The sequence below is a fragment of the Dipteris shenzhenensis genome, chromosome 3 (genome assembly GCF_047967505.1).
Source record: "Dipteris shenzhenensis isolate YYH24624 ecotype China chromosome 3, Dip_SZ_1.0, whole genome shotgun sequence".
Classification (NCBI taxonomy): Eukaryota; Viridiplantae; Streptophyta; class Polypodiopsida; order Gleicheniales; family Dipteridaceae; genus Dipteris; species Dipteris shenzhenensis.
The window spans coordinates 10,610,370-10,636,373 of NC_141598.1; the positions used below are offsets into that span (position 1 = coordinate 10,610,370).

At 43.0% G+C, this 26,004-nt stretch overlaps 1 protein-coding gene across 1 annotated transcript in view; it reads left to right on the forward strand.

Annotated features, from left to right (window-relative positions):
* LOC147903345 (uncharacterized) overlaps positions 1 to 26,004 on the forward strand; it is a 141,722-nt gene that overhangs the window by 112,728 nt on the left and 2,990 nt on the right. Inside the window, 3 exon segments of the mRNA XM_087372504.1 lie at positions 4,782 to 4,875; positions 15,968 to 16,177; positions 16,443 to 16,649. Of these exon segments, the coding sequence (XP_087228630.1) occupies positions 4,782 to 4,875; positions 15,968 to 16,177; positions 16,443 to 16,649 (511 nt within the window).

Below are 26,004 nucleotides of genomic sequence, written 5' to 3' on the forward strand. Positions count from 1 at the left end.
CAGTGAAATCTGCCACGGATCTCATAATATAAAGGGCATCTGCAAACAAAGTGCTCCTCAGTCTCCACCTCCCCCATAGTGCAACAAGGTTATGTTCTTTGTTATGTTCTTCAATTTGCAGTAGTAGTTAATTATCTATACCAATGGTGAAGACGAAGGGAACTACAAGGAGGAAAGACATTGGTCCACCGATAGCAAAAATGGTTGCAGCCTCATCTAAAGGTGGAGCTGCTCATTCAAGGAAAGGGAAACCTATGTAGTATGCATCTTCTCAAACAAGCAAGAATGAGGAGGTTCAAATAGAAGGTCACAATATTGAGAGAGATAAAAGAAGCTTAGAAAACCATGGGATTTAAGCACCTTTCTAGAGGCTAGTTAAGAAAGTTTGCGACGACTGGAGCCTTGGCTTAAGGTGTAGAGAACAACAATATGGGTACTTCTAGAGGCTGGTCAAGGGAGTTTGCGATGACTAGATCCTTGCCTTATTGCTAAGGTGCGCTATCAATCGTGGGAAGTATCTCACATAATCCTGCAATCATCGTCCAATGCAAAACCTTCCTTATGCTTGGCTATTGCGAAGAATCAACTCAACCACTAGAATGCGTTGCAACTTGTGAACGATCGATTTACTTGTGAGTATGTAGGGGACTTCACGATAGGATGAGGGCTATTTTCCTTAGGGAATGGAGGGGCTCCCCTTTGTTTCTCGGAGTCCACAACAAGGTTGAGATGGAATTACCAGCCTTAGCCTTGGTTTCTTTCTTGTTTGCTATGAGAAGCTTTGTGGAGGCCCCTTCTAGGATACTGTTTTTCATGCTTGCATGATATATTTTCGCCTTAAGCTTGCTCGTGTTACAAAATGGAGTCAACTTGAGTGACTTTTAGTGTGTTCTAGAGTAGTACTATACTACTTTATATCCTTGAGTGCCACGTGTCACTATGAAACTTATCCCATATACATTTGACACTTAGAGTGTGTGTGCCTATCCTATAAAGGCATTGTACTTTCATTGTTATAATTATCAAGCCTTAATGTCTTTCTTGATCATGTAAGTATTTTGCTTGGTTGCATATTTCTTTCATTATTTCATTTCCTTATGCCATCGACTTCACCAGCACGAGGAAAGACATTCAAGCCATTTAAGTGCACTTATTGTAACAAGCTCGGTCATACGGAGGACAGATGTTACCAGAAGCTTGCTCAACAACAATCGAAGGATCATGCCAGTTGGATGGCATCTGCCACTAGTGATGATGCAGATGAAGATGACCCGCCGACACAGGATCATGCTCGTACAATCTGTCTCCCGCATCTAGAGAATGATGGAGATCATGATTTTGCTTTCTAAAGCATAATATATTTGGGTACTCTGCCCTGGGGGTGTTTCCCAAAAATGAATGCAATAAATCATGTGTGTTGAGTCAATAAAGGTCCTCTGCCTTGGATAGTCCTCCTAAAACGATGTATTTCCTTTATATTTTTGGTGTGTAGTTCCATGTTCCTCATTAGTCTTTGGAGCCAGGTGGGGATGTATTGTGGGAGCCATGTGTCTTTTTGGCTTTGATAGGTCTATTTGTTGGTGCATTGGTCTCCTAGACCTCTGAGTTGATCATGCATCCATGCATGATGAGCCTCTGAGCCATGCTAGATGAGATTTCTATTTTATGCTCACTAGCCTCTGAGCCATGCTCACTTGCCTCTGAGATTGTGTGGGAGCCATGTCTAGTTCTAGACGGCATGCACAATTTTGATGACCATCATTGTCATGTTCTGTTCTTGGTTCCATTCCAATAGTCCCTCACCTTTCCTCCATGGGGGGGTGTTAGGAAATGGAGTCAATTTGAGTGACTTTTAGTGTGTTCTAGAGTAGTACTATACTACTTTATATCCTAGAGTGCCACGTGTCACTATGGGACTTATCCCATATACATTTGACACTTAGAGTGTGTGTGCCTATCCTATAAAGGCATTGTACTTTCATTGTTATAATTATCAATCCTTATGCCTTTCTTGATCATGTAAGTACTTTTCTTGGTTGTATATTTCTTTCATTATTTCATTTCCTTTATGCTTTTCTAGTCTTGCTTTTCCTTTCCATTCCATTCCATGTCTTGCATCTTCATCTTGTGGGTTTTTTCATACTTAATAAAAGTCCTTTCTCGAAAAAAGAAAGAATCACTACACTCAAGCAGCACACCCGTGACAGCTCTGATACCAGATGATAGGCTGCTACGACTATGATGTGCTTTTGGCAAACATCACTGGCACATTAATTATCCTCCCAACCAATCTCTATAGGCAGATCTCAACAATACCATTTCAATTATCGTTTCTTCTTTGAGCTGTAAATCCCCAAATTTCCTAGGGAGATCTAGATGCCACATGCCACATTTCTAAGGCCCATTTTTGATGCATTCTTTTAACCCCTTCTTGGGATACACATTAATCCACTTGCACCTAGGCACATTTCATAATTAGATGCACCAGGGCCTTTGGCCTGAGATCTATCTAGTCAATGTCATGACCCTCATCGACAACCTTGGCATTATAACCTTTTTGACCATATAGATAAATTTCAACACAAAGTACTTAATAAATGTTGGTCCTTTAAAGGTTAATGTCGACTGACCCTTACGAGGTCATGCTATCTCAGCTAGAGCATAACAGTAGGGGTTTTCTTGGGCGGCCTCTACTAAGAGGACCATCTTTCTTAGGGAGGGGAGAGGCTTTTCTTTTTTCGTTGGAGTCCACCACAGGTTTGAGGTGTCTTTTTCAGCCCTAAACTTGGAGCTTTACTGACTCTTCTTGATGAGCATGTTTGACCCAATCAGGGTATTTTGTTTTCCATGCTATGCATGATGTACTCTGGCCACCATGAGCATTTGCTCCTGGGGCTTTCACTCTACTTGATAGAAGTCTTTTCATTTAAATGATAGTAGATCCCTTAGGTGAATGCCAATGATCAATGAATTAAGGTTACTTAATGCAATATTGACTTTGTAGAATCCTTAAAAGAGAATTGTGAGCATGATTCTCCTTATTGCGAAATATGGAAAGTAGTTAAAGAAAGGGGTTTAATTTGTCAAGAGGCTTTCACTAACGAGTTACATGGAAATTGTGACACACCAAAGGTTAGTGAAGAGAATTTAGATGGAAGAACTCTAGCATGGAAGAGGATTATTTACTCTACAAGGATAGAGTAGGTGTTTTGCATAAAAATGAGTGCCAACTCTTTATTTAGGCGTCATTTATGAATGTCATGATAGTCCAAGCACAGAACACATAGAAGTCTTATGTATTTCTAGAAGGGCAAATTTTTTTCTTGGAATGAGTAGCACTTCTAAGGCTATATGTATTAAAATGCAAAACATGCCAGATTATAAAGCTGCATGCCTAAAGATAGGCAGATTATTACATCCTTTAGACATTCCATATCGCAAATGAGAAAGTCTTTCTACCAATTTTATTCGATGATACCAAGGGGCCCAGTTTAGTGTGGGTGATTGAGATCAGTTGCCTAAAATGAGTCTGTTTATTGCAGCCAAAGCAAAAGCTGAAAACTCTTGAATGAGCTCAACTATTTGTGAGCTCGGTTATATGAGCTACGAAGCCATATTGTTATTGACTTGGATGGTAGATTTATATGTTATTTTTGGAGGCTTATTTCAAGAGATTAAGTACTAAATAACAATACGATTCCCGTATTGTTATTGACCGGGATGGCAGACGTATCTGTTATTTCTAGAGATGTATTTTAAGAGATTATGTACGACTTAAATTCGAGTACTACAAATCTTTTACAAAATGATGGCCCAATTGAAAGGGTAAAATAGGTAAAAGAGGATATGCTAGTAGCATATGCAAGAAAAAGATAAAGTAATATGATAGAGTATTTACCTACCTTAGGATATGCATATAACAAGGTTAAATATTCTATAATAGGTTTTAGTTCAATCATGGTAATGCACGGATTTCAGCCTAGAGCATTAGTCATAGTGGGGCCTGAAAAGGAGAAGGTCTAGGCAGCTTAATATTGTGTCATATTTATGGATCAAGTGCTTAAAATAGCTAAAGATAGCATAAAGGTATCCGAATAGAGTAAGAAGTGATGCCCATCCACACAATAAAAAGGTGGAATTTGCAAAAGGCAAGATCCTCTATCTAAAGTGCCAAAATATCTTTAGAAACCCTTGAAATAGATAATTGTCCTAAGTCGTCTTCGAGGTATTGTGAACCATTCATGAAACTCAAGGAAATTGGAGAGCCTGCTTACAAATTGGCTCTACCAAATGGATGCAAAAGTAATTGCAGTTTTCTTGTTTGTAGATTATAGAAAATTGGGTGATGATGATGCCTTGGTAGGTGAAGAAGTTGAATTATGTTCTAGGTGAACTTATTGAACTATCTTCTTTACTATGTGAACTAGAAAGAAATTATATTGAAAAATAAGAAAGAACACAAGACATATAGTTTATCTAGAGTTTGTTTCAGTAAAAAGTGCGTGCAACCTATTGTATACTTACAGCTCTTTCAAATGTAGAACAGCTTATTAAATGTGTCCTGTCATTATCTAGGTTAGTCATAGTTTTTCGACTAAGCTATCCTTGTTGCATACACACCTTAGCATAGATTGTCAGGTGATTTACGAAGAAACCATACTTTCAGGATGTATTCTCTTATAAAGCTCCATGCTCCCCCCCCCTCCCCCGCCCCTCATTTGCAGAATACGAAACTACTTTATCCAGAATCTTCATCTTGTTTTGTTTTGTTTTGAACGTAGGTATACAATTTGTAGTGAGAGAACCATTCAAACTCTTGCTATGGTTCGCCCATCAAGTAGAGCACGACTTCTCAATGTTGATGGTGTCAATCAGGTACAAATTTAAATCAGGCTTAAAAGTATGGCCATTTTTTAGCAGTGCTTTGATTAGGTTCAAAGTTATGGTCATCTTTTGCCTTTCTATTGGCCTGCTAAGCATCTTGTAAAATATGTAAGCAATTCACTTTCCTTGATTTGACATACTGCTAAAGGACATAAGGGAGTGTGTGGCTTGGATGTTGTATTCTGTTTCTCAATAGGGAGCACATTTGATATGAAGGTGGTTTTTCTCGCAAGTGGTGTGCCCCCCAAAACTATAATCAATATGCATCCTTAACCCATTACTTGGGAGGCAATAAAAGAATATTCTTTTTACATGGATTAGACAATAAGAAAATAGTCTTTTTACAGAACCTTAATCCATGAGCACAATTATTCATCTTAAATCAAAACAGAAAAACAACTTAATTTCCATGAATGAAGAACACATCTAAATAGAATACGTTTTAGAAATTGAATGTTCAAATAACAATAAATGAACAATAAATACTAGAAAGGGAACCATATGGGCTTATGTGCGATTTTCTGCAAACCAACGTCTGCAAGCTCGTCTGCAAGCCTGCTCTGGTTTCTATCCACTGCCCAGTCCCTGGTCGCCTGCGGATGTTCTGTCCTACGGAGAGCTGCCTCTGCTTGCTGAGTGCGGGGGTCTCTGATATGCACGTGCAAACTAGACATCTTTATCGAGGTCTGTGAACCGTTGCTACCAAGGAAAGTAGCAAAACTACGCTCTGATACCACTGTAACCCAAACCAGATAAAATTCACAATTCACTTTGGCACCGTGGGGGGTACACACAGATGATATGCCTCTCACTTGCTCCACTTGGACAGGTGCTTTTACAAGAGGGGGTCTTCCTCTTCAGGTTTTGGCCTTTCGAGATGCACATGGGGATGCCTTGGTTTTTGATGTGCATGATGGTGGCAGATTGTTCAGGTCCACAGAGCACATCTTGCTTGAGTCTACCTTTCAGCCTATCAGGGTTGTAGGTCTTTTGGTACAGGGATTAGATTCAGAGTGGTTCCTTGACCCAGACCCCCGGCTTCTCTCCGTTGGATCTTGGAGACTTTGGCTCTACGGGGGAGTTCCCATTAGGCATTTGCAGTGGGACCCTGGAGAGTGGGAGTGGATTGACGCAAGGATCGAGAGAAGAGCATCCCCTTCTTTAGCTACACGGTCAGTAATGCCAAGAGATTCCAGCTCAGTAGTAGAGGTTGGAGAGCTTCCAGAGTTCCTCATTGGGAGGCATTTGATATCACTGCAGATTCGTAGAGGTGCTTCTGAAGGAGACTCTGGAATTCCCACAGGAATAGAAAGATCACTCTTTTCTTTTGGCTTTCTATCCATGGTGGGATTGCAGTGAACCTTTGGAGATTCAGATTCATAGCCGACCCTACTTGCCCTCATTGCCTCTCTGCTTTGGAGACGATTCAGCATTGCTTGTGGGATTGTAGACAAGCGAGGATGATTTGGATGGGGGTAGCCACGATTTTCAGTCACTTTGTGCACTCCCCATTCTTTATGACATGGGGCTCAGTGGCTTGGCTTTCTCTTACTGGGCCTCAGGTCTTTTATGAGAGACATGACTCTTCTTGGGCCATTTCGATTCGACGTCATCAGGTTGAGTCATGTTCTTTGGATGTGGTATCACACCTTCCTTTTGCAGCTGTACGTGCCTTTGTGGATACCTCTTAATATTGGCGAGCATAGCAGCGTGGCATGTCTGGAGAGCGAGTTGCACAGAGGCATTGGAGGGAACTCAGGTTCATCCCTCACACACATTGGCTAGTATCTGGACAGACACCATACATACTTTGATGGCCGTATGGACGAGTATGCAAGGAGACTCCCGTGCAGCGTCAGCTAGGAGGGTTTCTTTCTTCAGGGAATGGAAGGATTCTCCTTTCTTCTCTGAGACTCTTACAGGGTTGAGGTGGCACTTTTAGCCTCAGCCTTGGTTGTTTCCCACATCATTTTGTTGGTTTCATGATGTATTCCGCTTTGAGCTTGCTCTCGTGGGTTTTTTCTCTTAATAGAAATCTCTTTCTTTGAAAATAAAAAACCTATAATCTAATACACATGTGAGGACTCAAACTTGCATCCTCAAGATTTTATTGTCCACATTGGACTACATCTAATGTCTAGACATCAATGATCATAATCAAACTCTCCCTCACATCAATGATCATAATCAAACTCTCCCTCTGCTCATAGTATGATCACTGAGCTTTTCCGGCTAGACTGTATAGATCAGCAAGACTCACAGAGGCAGCGACCACGGGGACCCGAACTAGAGCCAGAGACACACTAGACTCGCTAGCGCACTAAAGCACAGATCATGCTAGGAGACCTTATCTTCATGCTTACTATGACTGTGGCACTTGTTCGCCGCAGAGCTATAGCCGAGAGACCCGCAAGAGCAAGCTCAATGTAGGAGTACATCATGCCATGCATGAGAGAAATCAAAGCTCAAAAAGAGCTAGCAAATAACCAGGGTTGAGTTTGAACATGCCATGTCAACCCTGAAGCAAGAAAGAAGATCCCCTCCATACTCTGAAAAAATTGTTCCACCTAGCAGAGGCCGCTCTCGATGACCCCTGCATGCTCGCCCAGATGGTCATCAAGGTATGTATAGTATCACTCCAAATACTTGCCAATATCTGAGAGGGGTGAATTTGGGATCCATCCAATGCCTTTGTACATCTGGCTCTCCAAATATGCCATGCTGCAATACTAGCCAAAATCTCCCATAAAGTGTCTACAAACATGTGCAGCTCTGAAAGGAGTGAATGAGACATCCGGGAGAGAACATAATTGTATTACATGTCGTCAAACAGAAAAAGCCCATCTGAATCATGTCCCTCGAAGAAGACCTAAGGCCCCGTAAGAGATAGCCAAGCAACTGAGCCCCAGGTCATGAAGAAGGGTGATGTATGGAAAGTGCATAAGATCCTAGTAACATCCTTCTAGATCGTCCTCCTCTGTTTGCAGCCCCAAAGGCAATGCTGAATTGACTCAACTGTAGAATGCCAATGAGGACATGTAGGGTCAGCCCCATACCTGGACCTCCACAAGTTCACTGCAATCCATCTGTGAATAGAAAGCCAAAAGAATAGAGTGATTTTTCTATTCCTGAGGGATTTCCGGAGTCTCCTCCAAAAGTTTTTCTGCACATCTGTAGAAATGTGAAAGCCATCCCTATGAGGAGATCTAGAGGGCCTCCAACCTCTACAACTAAGCTGAAATCTTATGGCATTTCTAACCGTGTAACGAAGGAAGGGGATGCTCTTCTCTCAGTTCCCTTCATCAATCCACTCCCACTCCCCAGGGTCCCACTACAAAGATTTGATGGGGACACCTCCACAGAGCCAAAGTCTCCATAAACCCAGGGCCAGAAGAATAGGGTCGGGATCCAGGTACCACGGTGAATCTGTACCATGCTCTGTACAGCCTACATTCCTGACCAGTTGGAAGGGAAACCCTTGAAGGATATCATCAGAAAACATATGTAGCCTCCAAACGGAACATCAAAAACTAGGGCATCCTCATGTGCATCCCTCAAAGCAATAACCTGAATAGGTATACCCATCCTAGTGAAAGCACCGAACCAAGTGGAATCCGTGATAGGCATAGCATTTGTATTCATCCACTCCATAGGAATGTTTGCATCAATCTGCAGAATCCTCCTTGCACTCCCTCTGAGATGACCAATTGATAAAGCTTTCTGAAAGCTTTCCAAGATCCCACAGTGGATGCTGGGTCCTGCTCCCATCTGGACCACTGCATGTAATGGAAACTGCCTAGTGATGTGCCTCATCAAGTATGCTTTCATTCCACATAATGGCGTGCCTGTCAATTTCTTCATGAGAGAGGGGGGAACTCTCTGAAGTTTACTTCTAAAGCTATCCCAAGCTTTCATAATTGCAGCCATAAGAGATGAAGAGGAAGATTTGAGCTAGGCTGAAGTAAAGATCCATCTATTGTTGTCCATCTAGTCTCCTCCCGAGGTGGGAGTATAAGATTGTATGCTGCATATGAAAAAATCCTTCCATGGCCCGTGTCCAGGCATCAATCTCTCATCACCATCTTACAAAGCAAAGCCCTGCACTGCAAGTCTGGGTCAATGATATTGAGACCTTCCCCAGTGGGGAGGATCAGGGTCTCCCAAGCCACCTGGCTATGGCATCCGCCGTCCCATCTAGTCCACTCCACAAAAAGGTTTCTTACATATCTCTTAAGCTGACTAATACTATCCCTGGATCGGCACCAGCAAGAAAAAACAAACCAAGCAATGGCCAGTAACACCTGGTTGACCACCACGACCCTGACCCTAGATGCCATGTCTAGTTTGGCCGAACTCCAAAAGAGGAGTTTCCTCCTTATGCTCTCTAACACGAGAGAAATTTGCTGTGCAGAAGAGATGCCCATACCTAATGAGCATCCCAAATACCTGAGACATCCCTTTGAATCAAAGTGAAACCAATATCAGCTCCCCACTCTGGAGTGTCCTCATCGTTGATCCAAAAGCCATTGGATTTGTGCCAGTTTACATGTGCCCTTGTTGCCATGCAAAACAAATCCAAGGCTATCCTGAAAGATGTGAGCGTATGTGGTGTGGCATATCTTAAAAACCGTGTCATCTACCAGCTCATTGTCGAAAAGCTCATCTCCTTGCCTCAATGGAAGTCTCAGCCGAGCAATATCAACTTGAGATCTAATATAGATACTCATAGCTTTAGCCACCCAAAGAAAAAAAAAGGGGGCTAAAGGGCATCCCTGATGGACTTATCTAGAGATTTGAAACCTGTCTCCCTTGACTCCTCCAATAAGTACTTGGCTGTGGGCTGATATGTAAAGAGCGGAGACCCCTCTAATCCAAGCATCTGTGAATCCGAAACGAAGAAGGGTTCCCTGGAGAAAGCCCCAATCCACCCTGTCATAGGCTTTCTCGAAGTCCAGGCGTAGAATGGCTAGCCTTTTGCCATTGTGCATGGCCCACTCAGAAGCCTCCCAAAATGAGAAGATGTTATCAAATATGCTTCTGCCATGTACAAAGCCCGTTTGTGAATCATGAATGAGATTTGGAAGTATGGCTGCAAATGTAGGCTGATTGCTTTCACCAAAATCTTGTATAGAGTGCTCAATAGAGTGATAGATCTTAATTGAGACACTAGGTTCTTGCAACTCCCTTTTGGAAAAGATGAATGAGACCCTTTGTGAGTGAGTCAGGCATCTCAGTGGAGTTCCAAATGCCTTACAGTGCTGAGGTAATGTGATCCCCAATCTGATCCCAAAAATCAATAAAAAAAGAGGGAGCAAGTCCATCTGAACCTGGACATTTGGCCTTTGTGGATGGCAGTTCGAGCAGTCTTAAATTCTATGTTGGTGAAAGGTGCATCAAGTGCGACTCTCATATCAGGTGTTTCACCAACATAGGTATACACTGCCAAATAGCATCCCTAACATCATCTCTGGCCTATGTGTCTGCATCTGTTGTAAGAAGGGAGATATAAAAATCTGTAGCAATATGCATGACAGCTTCAGGATCTGTCTGTAGAACACCGTCTAAGTCAAGAAGCTGTGAAACACTTTCTCTACTATGTCTAGGGCCAAGAGTAGAGAAGAAGTGTTTATTGACTTCACCTCCAATCTGAGTCCAGGATGACTCTCTGGCATGAAAGGCATACTCTGCACTTCAAGAGGGGGTTCTTGTGTTTTTTTAGATCTTAGACTTTCTCAATCTACCATAGGAGTAGAGGTTGATATATATGATAAACGTGAACGACCTGAATATAGTGGTTTACACATTATAAAAATGGCTCACATTGACTTAAACATTTTTGATTTGGCAAAATATGGAGTCATTTCTTCCCAATTCCATAGATTTTTGCACCTTTGTACAACTAAGGAGTTTTTTATCACTCAATGTAGTAATTTGATCACTTTACTATTACACGAGGTATAATCCAAGGAAAATAATGAAAAAAGTTCGCACAATCTTAGATATGAAGTCTTTTATCTATGGTGTATCGGCCTTAGGTATGTTTAGAATGATTGAACATAAGCTGAAAACAAAAAGCGGGGAGCTGAATAACCCGTTTCAAAAGAGAGTTTGTTTGAGTATGCTTGTGCTTTCTAAGTTAGAAATGTAATTTTGCCTCTTTGTAGAAATGATACATAAGTGTAAAGGGCCATTTAGCTTTTTATGTTTTAAATAAGAGAGAGAGAAAGAGAGAGAGAGAGAGAGAGAGAGAGATTCGTTTTGGAAGATTTTGTTTCTTGACTTGCTTGTTTATCTTTGCTTGTCACCTGCTTCCTTTCTTCTTTATTTCTTGTTTTCTTTCTCTTTTGTTTATTTGACGTATTTTAGTAAGCACTAGGTTTGCCCAAGAGACTCCGCGGGTCTTTAGAAACCCAGTATAACTGCTTATGCTTGGGCACTGATGATGACATAAGTGTTGCTATGCTTGCTAAGTATGTCTTCCTTTTGTTTTTCATAAAAGTTTTTGTTTACCTCTTTTTTCTTCTCTTTCATTTTCTCTTTTATTTTCTGTGTAGATTTTTCAGCTTTAGAACAACAAAAAATCTAAATTTGTTTGATTGGACTTATTCTAGTCTTTGCTCTTTGATCTAACAATGTCTGGTAATGAGCCTTGCTGTAGCAAGGCGCTCCTGAATCCAAGCATCTGTAGGCTATTTCTGCTCTTCCCTCTGAAGGGCTGCCAATTGTTGGTGAATACTAACCTCTCGCCTGAGACTCTCACATCTCCTGGTACGAGCAAGAGTGATAGAAGTTGCTAATATCAGTTAGGGCTGTAGCCACTTGTGACGGGTGAGGCTGTCCACCCTGAATGTGAGAATCCCAAATCTGCAAAACAGCCTGGTGAGGCCCTCCTCTGCCTAAAAGGCATATGGAATCTTGATATCGGCAAATTGGCCTCTCGACCAATGCTCTGAAACCATCAAAACAACCGGAAAGTGGTCTGAAGTGGACATCCCAGTGCTAATGTATACCTGACCCACCTATATTTAGAGCCCTACCATCAACTTAAAAAATTTATCAATCCGTGCATGAAAAGGCATCTACACCCTCCTATTCGACCAAAAACAGGAGAGATTGTGACTCAGTGTGAAAAGCATCATCATACCAAACATCTCTGCCACTGAACAGAAACAAGAAGGCATCCCAAGCTGCTCTCTCCAAACAATGAATGCCACCTTCTCTACCCGGCATGCCACCATGTTGAAATCACCTCCAATAATCCAAGACTCTGCAATGGAAGCCCAAGAGCATTTCCTTCCATAGAAGGACACGATTCCCTCTAATGTTGGGGGCATACAAGTTCCAGAGAGCTCTAGAGGGAATAATAACCCCGTGTCCAACCACCAAGGGGAGCATAGAAGAAGAAACATAAATGCAAGTACCTTCCTTAGTACCCAAAGTAGGCGACAAAAACATGTGTCCTAAAAGCAACTTGCCTGACTTAGCACAATCTCTGGCATCCAGTTTGTGTTCTTGCAGAAAGAGTATGTCTATAGGGCCCTTGGTGACACCTGGATGAAGCTGGTTACATATTAGCTGCCTACGGCGACAATGTGGCACACCACCTGATGAGAGGAGGTCAGGTGAAAAACCTTACCCAGCTTTGCTCACTAATATGGGCGTAAATCTTACATGTGAGGCAGCTTGGAGCGCGGGCAAGGCAGAGGCACCGACGAGGCCATTGATAATGCTCCGGACTGCTATGGAGACCAGCCATAGATTTGGTCCCCCAAATAAGATATTGGTAACATTTGACTGACTAGTTCCCATGTAGAACCCCAATGACCTATGGCTCTCATGCAAAAAATTATGCTAGATTGTATGCAGTCTCTCATAGAGGTGTCACGGTGTACTTCTCTACGTGATCTTCTCATCTCAGACATCTCTGTAGCTAGACCCCCTCCTCTCCTCCATTTTCTCCTTAATCATCTTCTTTCTCTTCTAAGTTCCTAAGGGGTGACTATGGATCCAAAACCTCTTTCGCTCTTTTTGATTCTAGGTCTTAGTTCAAGGTATGGATTTCAACCTTGTCTATAGGCTAAGCCAAAGTTGCTGACATAATTCTTGTCGACTTGGACCCTAGGGTTACATGTAGATGCCACGAAAATGTCCACCTGCATTGAAGATTATGGTGATATTCCTGAAGCATGGAAAAGCCAGCCAATTGGGAGCATCTGAAAGCCCCACCTATCCATATTGAGGCTTCATGTTTTTTGTTCACAAGAAAGGAGTGGATATTGTTTCCCTTCCACTTTCAAGAAAGGATCATATTATGGATAAGCTCATCATTGGTTGGGTGCAAGAGGATAACAAATGAATTATATAAGAAGCAAGGGCCAAGCATGAGCTTATTTTTGCCTTAGGAATCCCTCGGGTCGGCAGACTTTTAAGCTTTGTCCACATGGATGTAGTTTTTTCATAGTTGCAAAGTGCCTTTTTATGCCATTGATGAACCTAATTGCTTAAAGGTTGGGGTTGCTGCCTTGATTCTAATGATTTGGTCCTAGAGTGTAGGTGTATTGCTAATGATGCCTCTTGCACAGCCGTGCAGAGATATGGATTATCATCTGTCAAATCCCGATCAGAGGATATTACAGTGGAAGGATTTAAAGAAGCCTTGAGCTCTAAGGCCGCCTTCACACCCCACCTTCCTCCCCATGAGTTTGATAGTAGTGAAGTTGGATTGTGAATGGGTTTTTATAACTATGCCAATCAATAGGATCAAAAGTAGATACTTGAGGAGCTCCAATGGACCATTGTTGGCAGCCCATTGGACATTCTCATGTGACAAGATTGTTCTTAGTGGTAGACATCCATTGGAGTGGGGGCCTCTTCCCTAGGTATGGTTCGGAGATCTTGTCTCTAACAATGTGTCGTCAATGGGAGGGTGCATAGTTGGTGTCTGAGCTATTTAGAGACCATGAAAAGTTGGTTGGAACCCTATTTAGAGACAATGAGTCTCCTGAGGCCATAAAGGGGGTCCTACAAATGCAAAGTGCCTGAATGAGGATGGCCTCTCTCTTTAATTTAGATAGTTTGAGGCCTAAATGATACCCTTATTTGTCATGCTTACCAAGAGATAGTTGATCTTGGATTGATACCACCTTCCCTCTCTTGCGATCGGACATGCCTTATTGCCAAAGGGTTAGATAGAGCTGACATTAAGCAATCACAGCTATTAATCTGTCATGCTCACCAAGAGATATTTGATCTCAGATGCCAATTTCCCTGTCTTTGCGGTTGGATATGCCTCATCCCCAAAGAGGTAGATGGAGGTGACATAAGGCAGGGATGGCTAATCACCCTTCTAGTTATAACCAAGAAGACCTTTGCCAAGGTCTGTAGTCTTTGTTTGCACCATCTTCCCAACATTATTCGTGACACAAAGATGGGGTTTGTACTAGAGCAAGGCATCCTTGACAATATCTGGGTCTATCAAGAATTGTAGCCTCAGAAGGCTTAGGAAAGGTGGATTGTGCTTCTCTAGGGGCACTATGAGAAAGTGATCCTCAACTCGGTGGATCAAAGTTGTTGCTGTTCTTTATGCAGGCAACTCCATCCTTGTTGCCCACACAGTGGAGGCCTTTTCTCTTTTACACTAAGTACGGCAAGGGTGCTTGCTGGCCCCTTTTTTGTTGCTCTTTGTTGAAGATGTGGACTACTTCATCGTAGGAGGCAGGGTTTGTAGGGATGTGCCTTCCGATCCAGTAGTAGTTATTGGATTGAGAGTTTGTAGATGATACATGCTTGTTTGTGGAGGGATCATTGGCTACTTGCCTCGAGAGGGTATGTTGCCTTTTGGATAGGTAGTATACCATCGGGGGCCACGATCAATTGGCATAAGCCAGTACATTTTCACATTGTGACAGAGGGATCTCCCATTTGGGGTGGGACTTTGACTTCTTATGGATCTGCCGAGGCCAAACTGCATGCTATTTAGGGTGCCAGGTTGGATGGATATTGCCGTTGAGTAGCAGATAGCTCCAATCCTTGAGAATGTTTGTTGCAAGATACTATATTGGAGTTAATCCAGTCTTTCCTCGGCAGGTTGAGTGTTGGTGGTTAACTGGGTGTCGGCCACAGCTTGGTACATTGTCGCTCACTGGTGGTACTACTGAGGATGCATGGGACAGCTTAGATGTCTAGTCCATATCTTCTTATGGCAGAATTAAATGGTACACGGGAAACCAAAGCTAGGGGGCTTGGCGGACGGTTATGGTTCCACACTTGTCTTTCTTTCTTTTCTTTTTTGTTTCCTCCTCTTTGCAGGGGGGTGAGATGGATGGGAGTGAAATATTTGATGGAGCAGGTTAATAAAGGAGGAGCTAAGTTTTAAATTCTGCGAAAGAGAAATTACCTCTTTTATGTCATTGTGAAAGTTGTGAACTTACTACAGATTGTCTGTTGGGACTAGATTTGCTTTGGCAAGTGATTTTCAATAAAAATATTATTTTTTGGCAAGTGATTTTCAGCAAAAAGATTATTTTTTGAAATTTGAGAGCATGCAGGGAGAAGAAATAATTTGTTTTCTTTTCACCATTTCTGTATGGGGAGGTATTATCTGCGTTACTTTATATGACTATGTACTTACTCCCAAGGAATAGCTGAAACTTCGAATCGTGGATTTATGGGAAATAGGCTGAATAAAAATAAGGTGGGGCTAAATATCAGTACGCCCCTACAAATGGAGTGCAGGGTCTTGTGTTCAATGACATAGTTTGTGGAGTATGCTCTTACCAAGAGACTACATCCCATAAGTTCTGAGCAGAACTTGAATTCTTGATATATCATATAACAAATGCCCTTGCTGGTGCACAGTGATGGATGTGACCTTGTAAGAATGGATGCTGTGGCTTTTTGTAAGCTTCAGAGCACGTGCTGTGTTATAGTTTGGAAATATGTGGTTTTATCCTTTGAAGTAAAGCTGGAAGACTCTAGTATATGGCTCTGCTCTTTAAAATTCTTTAATTCTCAAATAATGTAATTGGTTGGTGTACCTGTCTTAATCTACTTGCCGTTGTGTGTAACCATGAGCTCCTTTCAGTGGCTTGTCAACAAACATGGTGACGAGATTCTTGCTGCAATTCAAAGGATATCAGCAGAATTTGGGCTATCCTTAGATGGCGTGGAAAGATTAGACCCGCATGATACCTCAATTGTATCATATCAAGGCTCTGATATCAAGGCCACTCCCGCCAAGGTTGAGGCATGGAAAATGTGGCAAGAAAAGGGTCTGGCCATTTCAGAAATTGCGGTGTGTACCTGTGAATTTAACCCCAAGGAAATTCATCTTTTGTTGCTCTGTATTTGTAAGTAATATGCACAATATTTGACAGTACACATGCAGTTCATGACAGGTGATGTCTAATGATTCACATTATTAGGTTGATTCAAAGAAATATTTCTTTTTAATGCAAAAAGAAATCTGTGTTCCTGTAAAATCTCATCAATTGACTGGTCCCTCTTTCAATTCACAATGATCATAATTGTCTGACAGTGCTCTAGTGCCTCTTTTATAGAATCTACCTGATCGTCCAAAACCAATCAAAGAAGAAACTGTTGCAGAGTACATCATGGAGTGCTGCAGATTAGGGTATAAATTGGACTGGAAACGTTTCAGTGATGAAACTGGATTTTCCAAAGTTGTAAAAGAAGTGCAAGCAGGTGTTGAGCGTGTGGGTGCTAAGGGCAAATTGAAACCGATAAAGGAACAAGTACCTGACCATGTGAGTGTGGATCCATTTTTTGTCATCTTTTCTCCTAGAATGTGCTTGTTGTTATAACTCACCTTGATACTTACTGTATTCTGGAAAATGTTAAAGGGACAAATTGAGGCCGCGAGCGTAGTACTCAAGACTAACCCCTTGGCGCTTGGTTCCAGTAGAGGTTTTGTTTCACCCTTCACGTGGGGTTTGATCATGCAGAGGAGGACAGACAGGTCACTTCTCTCTTTATCAGATTTTCCGGTCTTCCATAGGTTTATCACCTACTTCTTGCCACGATTTGAGCCACTTTTGGTTTGTTCACAAAGATCTACCCCCCGGCTCGCTGTCTTCCACAGTGCAGGCGATAAGGTTTGATGGGTACCTATAGTGAGGGTCATCATGTGGACCCTAACATTATAGATGACCGTGTTTGCTACAACATCTGGATGGTTCTCTTCTCCGAGAGAGAGTCAAGATAGCTGGCAGCCTGAACCTGTGCAAGATTCGCATAACCTTTAGGCATTTTGCTAGAAATGGCCCAAAGAAGAAGAAAGGACCCAAGAAGTCTTCTCATGCAGCCCTTCCTCGTAGTGCTCATTCGGCATTCCTACACGTTTAGCACCAGCGTCATGTCCCACTCGTCCAGCACCACTTGCCCCCGTTGGGGTTACCATCCTTCTATGACCTTCAAATCATCAGGGATGTTCTCATGCCTTGGATCCCACTCCGGTTGGGACTAATGATATCCCAAGTCTAGTTGTGAGTAGTCATGCCCCTCCCCTATTCAAGCTGTGGCCAGTAATGCCCCAGACCTAGCCTCAGATGGGACTAGAGAGAGGATGCTCAGATGACCTTCAAATCATCAGGGATGTTCTCTTGCCTTGGATCCCACTCCAGTTGGGACTAATGATATTTCAAGTCTAGTTGCGGGTATTGATGCCCCTCCCCTGTTCAGGCGGTGGCCAATGATGCCCCAGACCTAGCCTCGGATGGAACTAGAGAGAGGATATTCCTTCATATCCTACTCAAGGTCCCGGTCTTACGTCCGAGCAGCCACTTTCAGACCCTGCCTCTTTCTCTCCTGCTCTCGTGGTGAGATGCCCATCCAAGCGCTGATTGACAAAATTTATGTTGATGATTTGGGCATTAGACAAAGGTGGCTTGGTATGTGTTGCACCAGAGGTTTCCACCTCAGATCATCTCCGGTGATTCTAATGAGCCTCATGCAAGGTAGTGCTCTGCCAGTATCAGGATCCCAGATGCCTTGTATGCAGAGGAGGCCCTCACAGAGGATGTTTTGCAGATTCGGGTATCTCACTTGTAGGGTGGAGTGTCACTCCTTCATATGTGGTAGCAATCCTCTTTGGTGCTAGTGTTTGGGGACGGGACCGTGTTACCTCAGCCATGTATTTGGGACTCTGGTACTATGCCTGATTCACTTACAAGGGTTTATTCATTACTTTTCGGGGCATGATGAGGGACCATTTTACCTCAGCCCTATAGGATATCATAGCATTGGTGAAACTAGACATGAGAGTTTCGCAGGATATCCTAGCATTGGTGAAACTAGACACAAGAGTCTTACTTGATGCACTTTCACCAATCAGAAATTTAGGACTGTAGTTCTCGCCCTTCACAAGGACAAATGTTCAAGTTCAGATTGGTGGACACCTTTTTTTATTGCTTTTTGGGACATGATGGACCATGTTACCTCAGCTGTGTATTTGGGACTCTGGTACTCTGTCTGATTCACTTACAAGGGTTCATTCATTACTTTTTGGGGCATGATTGGGGACCATTTTACCTCAGCCCTGTAGGGCATTTGGGACTCTAGTACTATGCATGATTCACTTAGAGAGGGCTCATCCATCTTAATCCCAAAAGAAGGTTGCAGAAGTTTGATCTATTGGGCCCATCAATCTTTTGGGAGCCTTTTATAAGGTTGGACACGTCGACCGATCAGTCTATGTTCGCAGCTCCTTCTTCCAAATCTCACTCATGATACATAGGTGGGCTTCGTGTGTGGCCAAAGCATTTTTGATAATATCTTCTCATTCTTGGAGGCTTCACATTGGGCTATGTAAAGCGGCCAGCGGCTTGTCATTCTACTCCTAGATTTTGAGAATGTTGGTTTCCTATTTATATAGATTGGCCCACAGCCAAGTTCTTATCAGAGGAGACAAGGGAGAGAGGTTTCAGATTTCTAGATCAGTTCACCAGGGATGCCCTCTTGTCCCCTTCTTGTATTTATTTGTGGTTGAAGTAACGATCATATTTTGAGATCTCAGGTAGACATGATTGGGTTGAGACTTCCCCTAAGACAGAATGAGGAGCTCTATGATAGTGAGTTGGCTGATAATACTGCTGTTTTTTTGTGATGCCACTCCAAGGAATCTCTTTTCTTTCAAGGCAGCATTGGACTCATTTTGCTTTGCAGCAGATGCACATATTAATTGGAATAAAACGAGTGGCTTTTGGATTAGTGATAAGGGAAGTAGGCCGGTCTTTACCTTGGCCCATAGGCTCCCTCCTTACCTTTTATGACTGCTATTCTAAAAGCTTGGGCCATGTTCATGAATACTCTTCGGAGAGTTTCCCCTTTCTTTCGGGAAGAAATTGATAGGTAGCATGTCATGTGGAATGACAGAATACTTGATGATCATGGCAGACCACTTGGTACTACTCATTATATACGCTGTCTAGATGGGAGAGAAGCCAGGAAGGAATTCAAAATCCTTCCAGAGGATTGTAGATAGAGCAGCTCTAGACAAGATGAAACAGTTGCATATTGGAGGGACATGTACCACAATTCGGAGCACGAACACCGTGCTAGCTTGGTAAGTCTATTTGATAATGGTGAGAAGCAGGCTGACCATATAGCTGAATTGGAGGGTAGAGTGACCCTCTTGCTGAATTAGAGCTTCGAACGAATCGAACAGGTCAAAACACAGCTGTAGTAGTTTGATGCAACCATTGCCGAAAGTGAGCAGTGTAGAGTGGTCCACTTAGTAAGTCACCTCAGAGGAAGTGCAGGGAAAATTCAGCATATTGCTGCAAACATACCCTTGGATTGGGTTCATGTAGGTGACAGGCCTCACTTTTGGTCTACTTGGCTTGGGGCCTTCACAAGATTAGGGATCCCACTTCAAGTCATAGGACTATGACTATTACATGGGGTTCCTCGGTCTTTGACGTTCATTTCAAGGGATAAGTTGTTTAGGTCTATACATGATATCCTTATGGATATTGCATTTCAGCCTGCCAAGGTTGTAGGTCATGTGGAGTAGTGTTTTTTGGCTTCGGGATGATCTACTCGCTAGATGGCAGCCGATGTGCTGCCTATGTGGCAGCCTCTTATCTCTCAATATTCTCCTTAGAGTTCCTGCACATACCCTTGGGTGCATGGAGGATTTGGTCTAGGGAGGTGTCCCCATAAAGTATTTGCAACTTGGACTCTAGGAAGTGGAAATGGATTGAGGCAAGGCACCTAGAGAAGAGCCTCTCCTTCTTTTTACATGGTCAATAATGCCAGGTAGTTTAAGCTCAGGCTTCGAGGCTGGAACTCTTCATTGTGAGAATTTTCAAATTTATGTTGACTTGTAGAAATCCTTTTGAAAGAGACTCTGGAAATCCCTTAGGGATATAAAAATTTCTCTTTTCTTTTGGCTTTCTATTCATAAAGGCATCGTAGTGGAGGTCCATGTTCAGTGTAGAGTCTATTTGTATCGGTTGCCTTTTTGCTTAGGAGTCTATTCAGCATTGCTTACGGGAGTGCAAACAGGCAAGGATCATGTGGAAGGGGATTACTAGTTTTTTTAGCATCTTTATTTGTTCTCTCTTCTTCATGACATGGGGCTCTCTGGCGTGGCTTTCCTTTTCAAGGCCTCAAGTGTTTTATGAAAGACATGACTCTTCTTGGACTCTCTCTATTCGACGACATTGAGTCATGCTCTCTAGATGAGGCTCTTGGTTCTCCTTACAGACGTGCATATGCCTCTGTGGATACTTCCTGGGAGATTTTGGAGAGCATATCAGCATGGCATATTTGGAGATCCAGATGGACAAAGGCTTTGGATGGTTTCGAGGTCGACCTTGCACACACATTGGCCAGTATTTGGACAAATATTGTACACAACTGAGTGGCCATTTAGGGGAGCATGCAAGGGTCTTCCGGGGCAGCTTCTACCAAGAAGAGCATTGTTTTCCTCAGGAAGTGGAGTGGCTCCCCATTCTTCTCGGAGTCCGCCGCAAGGTTAAGGTGACACTTTTAGTCTCAACCTTGGATTTTTTGTAGCTCTTGTACAAGACCTTCCCATGAGCTTTGCTCTTGGAGTTTCGTTCATACTTAAGAGGAGCCTTCCTTGTCAAGGTGTGGAGTTGTGGCATCGTCTTCCTTGTCACATAATCGGCGAGCGTCATGGGGGGGATTGTAGCAAAGCACTAAGATATGTCAACTGATGGCTGCTGGTGTCTAAATCTTCATTGTCAAAGTGCGGAGTTGTGGCATGGTCTTCCTTGTCAATTAATAGGCAAGCGTTGCGGGAGGGATTGTACCAAAGCACTAAGATATGTCAATTGATGGCTGTTGGTGTCTAAATTAAAGTATTAGTTGGCTGAGCCTTATATCGAAAGGAGCATTCAGAGTCGAGAAATTAAAAGATCCATTGCAGTATCCGTGAAAAAAGAATTCACTACCTGTTATCATGAAGTCCTTTGGATATGTGCATAGAGAAAGGAGAAAGAAGAAAAGGTTAGGTTTGCAAGCCTCTAGGGTCTATGAGGCAAAAAAAGCAAGGAGGATCTCATTCCTAGTACTGTTAGAAATAATAATCTCTAAGGCAGTGGCACACCTGTTTTGAAGCTGGTTGACCTGTTTCATGTCTGTTTTTTCACACATTGCAGCAGGTTAAGTCTTTCTGATGGCTTCTAGAGCTGCTCTAGACCTAGTCGACCATCTTTTGCCAAAAAAATTGCTGCAGCAGCTGATTGTGATTAGGCCGATTCCGGTTTAGGCCTTTGGTTTCATTCCCGACATGCCCCATGCCTTGGCTTATGTTTCTTACATCCAAAAACATTTTCCTTAACCCGCCTTTTCTTTTCTTCATCAGTCGTGGAAGGAAATGGCATCCATCCGAGACATGATTGGCCATTTACATTATGTACAAGGGCCATTCCCTTTCCCGTATCGAAGGGTTTATAAGTATACGACTTTCTTCAGCTATTTCAGCCTAGTTTAGTGAGGTCTCTAACAGTGGTTGGGTTAAACATTCAAATCTCATGCATGGTTTATTGACTAAGTAGAGGAGGGTCTGGTGATCAACAAAGAAAACAAACTTGTTTGCCAACAAGTAATGCCTAAATTTTTTGACTGCATATACCATGGCCAAGCCTTCACGTTCCATCTTCTTCCCATTTGGACCTACTAACCTTAGCCTATCACCCATGCACCTATCATTTAATGCACTTTAATGCACCCTCCCTTTCCTATTACCCTTAGGACCTAGACTCGTGGGTGCTCATCTTTATTAATGAAATAAATGTTACATGTCCAAATTTGGTAACAATACCAATTTGTGTCCATCATAAATACAAACACATGCCTCACCATCAAATTGGCACATAATGTTTTGATTGTTCTAATGTCTATTAATTACAAAATAGTCGTTTCTCTTATCATGACAATGCCTCACCTCAGTTTTCCTCGTTTATAAACCCTTACTGCTCAGCCAGCCATCATTACCCTCTCAGATTCCATGGACTCCACATTCCAGTTATCCCCTCGCCACTGTCAGTCCCCTGCCCCCCCCTCCCCCCCTTGCGCGCATGCGCGACACCCCCCCATGTCCCCACCCTCCATCACTCAGCCCCCGTTCAGGCCTGATCCATACTCGTTCTTCAGGCTTACACAATCTCATCTAATGCCTAGAAACAGCTCATCATGGAGCTTCACCGCCTCCGCGCATGAGAGGTGGACCATGGTCAAGAGATATTACAAGTCCATAAGGAGGTGGCAGTTGTAGCGACAGTCGTGGCAAGAGGGCCAGCATCGGAGGTACTAGGGGCATAGATAGGCATCATATAGTCGGCTATCGTAGAGACTCCTAGATGGGCCGATGTCACGAAACAAGAGCATGCAAAGGCCACCGTTTCAGCCACCATTTTGGGGTAGTAGCAAAGATCCAATAGGTGACTTACCCTAGGAGTCTAGGAGCATGGGATTGAGGGGCCTTGGAGTATAGGACGGGACCCCAACCAAGAGCAGCCCATCATCATTCACTCCAGGGGACACTCCAAGTCGCCTCACCGCAATACATAGATGATCAAGCCTACGGGATACCGTGAGATCTACTTGGATGAGCACCTTACATCTCTACAGGTAGAGGAGAGGCATACTCTCATACAGCAGTGGGATATCGCCCGCAAGGAGGGGAAGTGGGTAATAGATTGAGAGGGGCGGCTCTTGATAAGCCCTCGATAGGCATTTGGTGGCTCCCCCTACATAGGGGGGTGGGGTCTTTGAGGTTCAGAATACCGAGACCTTAACTTGACCTGTTTAGATGGTCCCTTATGGTAAGATCTAGGGAATTTCTTGGAGTCCTACACAAGTCGAGACATAGCTTTTTTCACAGACACCAGAGCCGAAAGTGCCCTTTGCCAGTAGGCAGTGGATACACATGGGAGGCAGCATACCGGGATGAGACTAGGGAGATAAGAGGAGTGCGAGGATTGGGATGAGTGGAAGCACTATACAGATCATCCCTCGGGATGGTGGTCTTAGTCAACTAACAAGGCAAAGTCTGAAGATATGTGTGAAGTCCATGGCACTAATGTAAATGCACGTCTCTTTCCATGGATGATGCTGATATACACTTTGTGCAGAGATGCTAAGATAAACTAGAGGGAAGAAGTGGAATTGGCAAGAATCAATTAGGCTATTGTAGACCTATTATGGTCAATTTGGTGATGGCCAAGTTGTTTAAAAACCAACATGAAGGGAAAATCAGCCACGGGGCTGAAGATTTAGAAGAGATCCAAAGGACAAGCTGGTTTTTTGTAAAGCACACTATACCACGTATCAATCGGTGACTCTACGTCCTCTATAATGTGTATGCACGTGTGCTTGTGTCTGTGCCTGTGCCTGTGCCTGTGCCTATGTCTGTGTTTTTGTGCCTTTTGAAGAAGAAGAGCTCTATCCTAGCAACTTGTGCTATCTGTTTGTAAGGTTTGTAACCAGCATGGGAGCCAGTCATGGGCATTTGGCGTTTGGTCTTGGAAACAAATATCTCTGATTTTCTGAGAGGAACCAGCATTGTCCAGTTGAATGTAGCACTTTGAGGAGGGAGTGGAGTATCTAAACTAAGCATGGTGAGCTCATTCTGACAGGCAAACGCTAAAAGTGATGACGCAGGTGCCATCTTTGTGAGCTGCCGATGGACTTGCATATAATAAAGCTTGTCTCTGGTCACTGATGAACAATTGACCCATGGCAATTCATAGACTGGAAGAGAAGGGAGCATTGAAGTTCAGTAAGTCATTTTGTTGGAAACCATGTATGTCACCAATGCTCAAGACAGACCTCTTCCAATTCTCGTGTAATGATGCCTCTGGACATGGTACCTTCTCTTTTGCGTTTGGGGACAGCATGTTAAAATGCACTCCATCAATCCATAGTGTGGTTGATGACAACTAGTAGGTTTCTTGTCATCAAAGCCCCAAATGGAGCATGTTCTCTTGGAAGATTGGGCTGTATACGGAAAAGTAATCAGCTCAACCTTCTAGGCTGAATAAACACATACACACTACTTTGCTCTCAACGAAAACACCATCATAGAGAATATCAAAGCTCTCTCTATGAGGGGATTATGATGTAAATTGTACTATTTGCAAGATTTAAGAATGTTCTGCCTAGTAAACATAAACGTTTGGAAAGAAAAAGAAAATCAGTGGAGATGTGGGACATAAGGTGGCTAGATATCTGTTCTTCAAAAGATGTGGCTTAGAGGGACCATCTCAAAGTAGGGCTGACATGTTTTAGAATGTAATGGATATTCTAGACACTAAACTTTTTGCTGGCTGGTAGGAGCAATGGACTTTCCTGAAAAGGAATGGTAGAATCTTGGACCACCATCTTAGAAAGTGCGGGAAGGACGGACTGGCTTTTGATGTCATAAAGAGAAATTAAAAAGGATGATAGATATAACAAAACTTTAGCATCTAACGGAGGGAAGCTAGGTCCATTGATGTCATTAAACAGGTCCTCCGTTTATCCAACTGCTTAGCTCATGAACGTGCAGGATAAGGGGAGCTTCTCACAAATAACCATCCCTTGGAGAAATTGGTCACCACTTTTTAGAGATTCCTTTCACAGCTTCTTGCAGTAAATGGGTTTGTACCCTCTCTCTTATAAAAAGATAGAGAGAGAGAGAGAGAGAGAGAGAGAGAGAGAGAGAGAGAAAGAGAGATGATATGATTGTATTAACATCCTCGTGAGACCCTTCAGTATCTATGGGACAGTGATCACTATCAACATTGAAAGAAAATAGCATAAATAAAAGCATAAATGTGCTATACAGTGAGTACTTGTTGTGCTAGCTTGTGTGCTAGACCAAGTACTTTGTTGCGATATTCTAAAATTTCCTTTATGTAGTTGCCTAGCTCTTTGGCTGGCCACTCCAGTAGGGATTTCAGGTTGCTTCTATTGCCCCTATAACATTCTCTGATTTGCGCATATGCTTGACATGTTAGGAGTACATGCTGCTCATTTTCTACTTCTCCTGCGGGGCAGATTTTACATACTCTTTCCTCTCTTGGTACCCTGGTTCTTGCCCATCTTCCCCTCTCCACCTCGAGATCATGTGAGCTAGTTCTGATTTTACAGATTAAATGTCTTTTAAATATTGATATGTCTTCCCCCAGGTATTTCTGCATTCCATAGCTGTCCATCAGATTGATTTCCTGCTTATAAAACTGCATTTTTGCTCCTGGTTCTTGCCATAGCTTCTGTAGCATTCTCTGCATCACTAACTCCCTGATTTCACATGCATCTTCAGGGATGTCAGCAGCGGTTATACCCCATAATTCCATCCATTTCAGCCCCTCTTTGTGCCATCCAGCGATTCGCGTAGCTTCCATTGTTTTGTGTGGTATCCTATTGGCGTCCATCTTTCCAACTTTGTTGAGGTATGCCATGAATTGGCACAATGCCTCTCCTTCGAGAGGTATCATACATGTCTCAGCCAACAAGATGGGGTACGGTGTTTGTGCCTTCACCCCTAACTCCCCTATGAGAAATCGTTTATGCAAAGTCTTTATTCATTTCCAATAGGCCCTGGAGACCCCAGGTGCCCAGGCTGGACACCTGTAAAGGACCACTGTT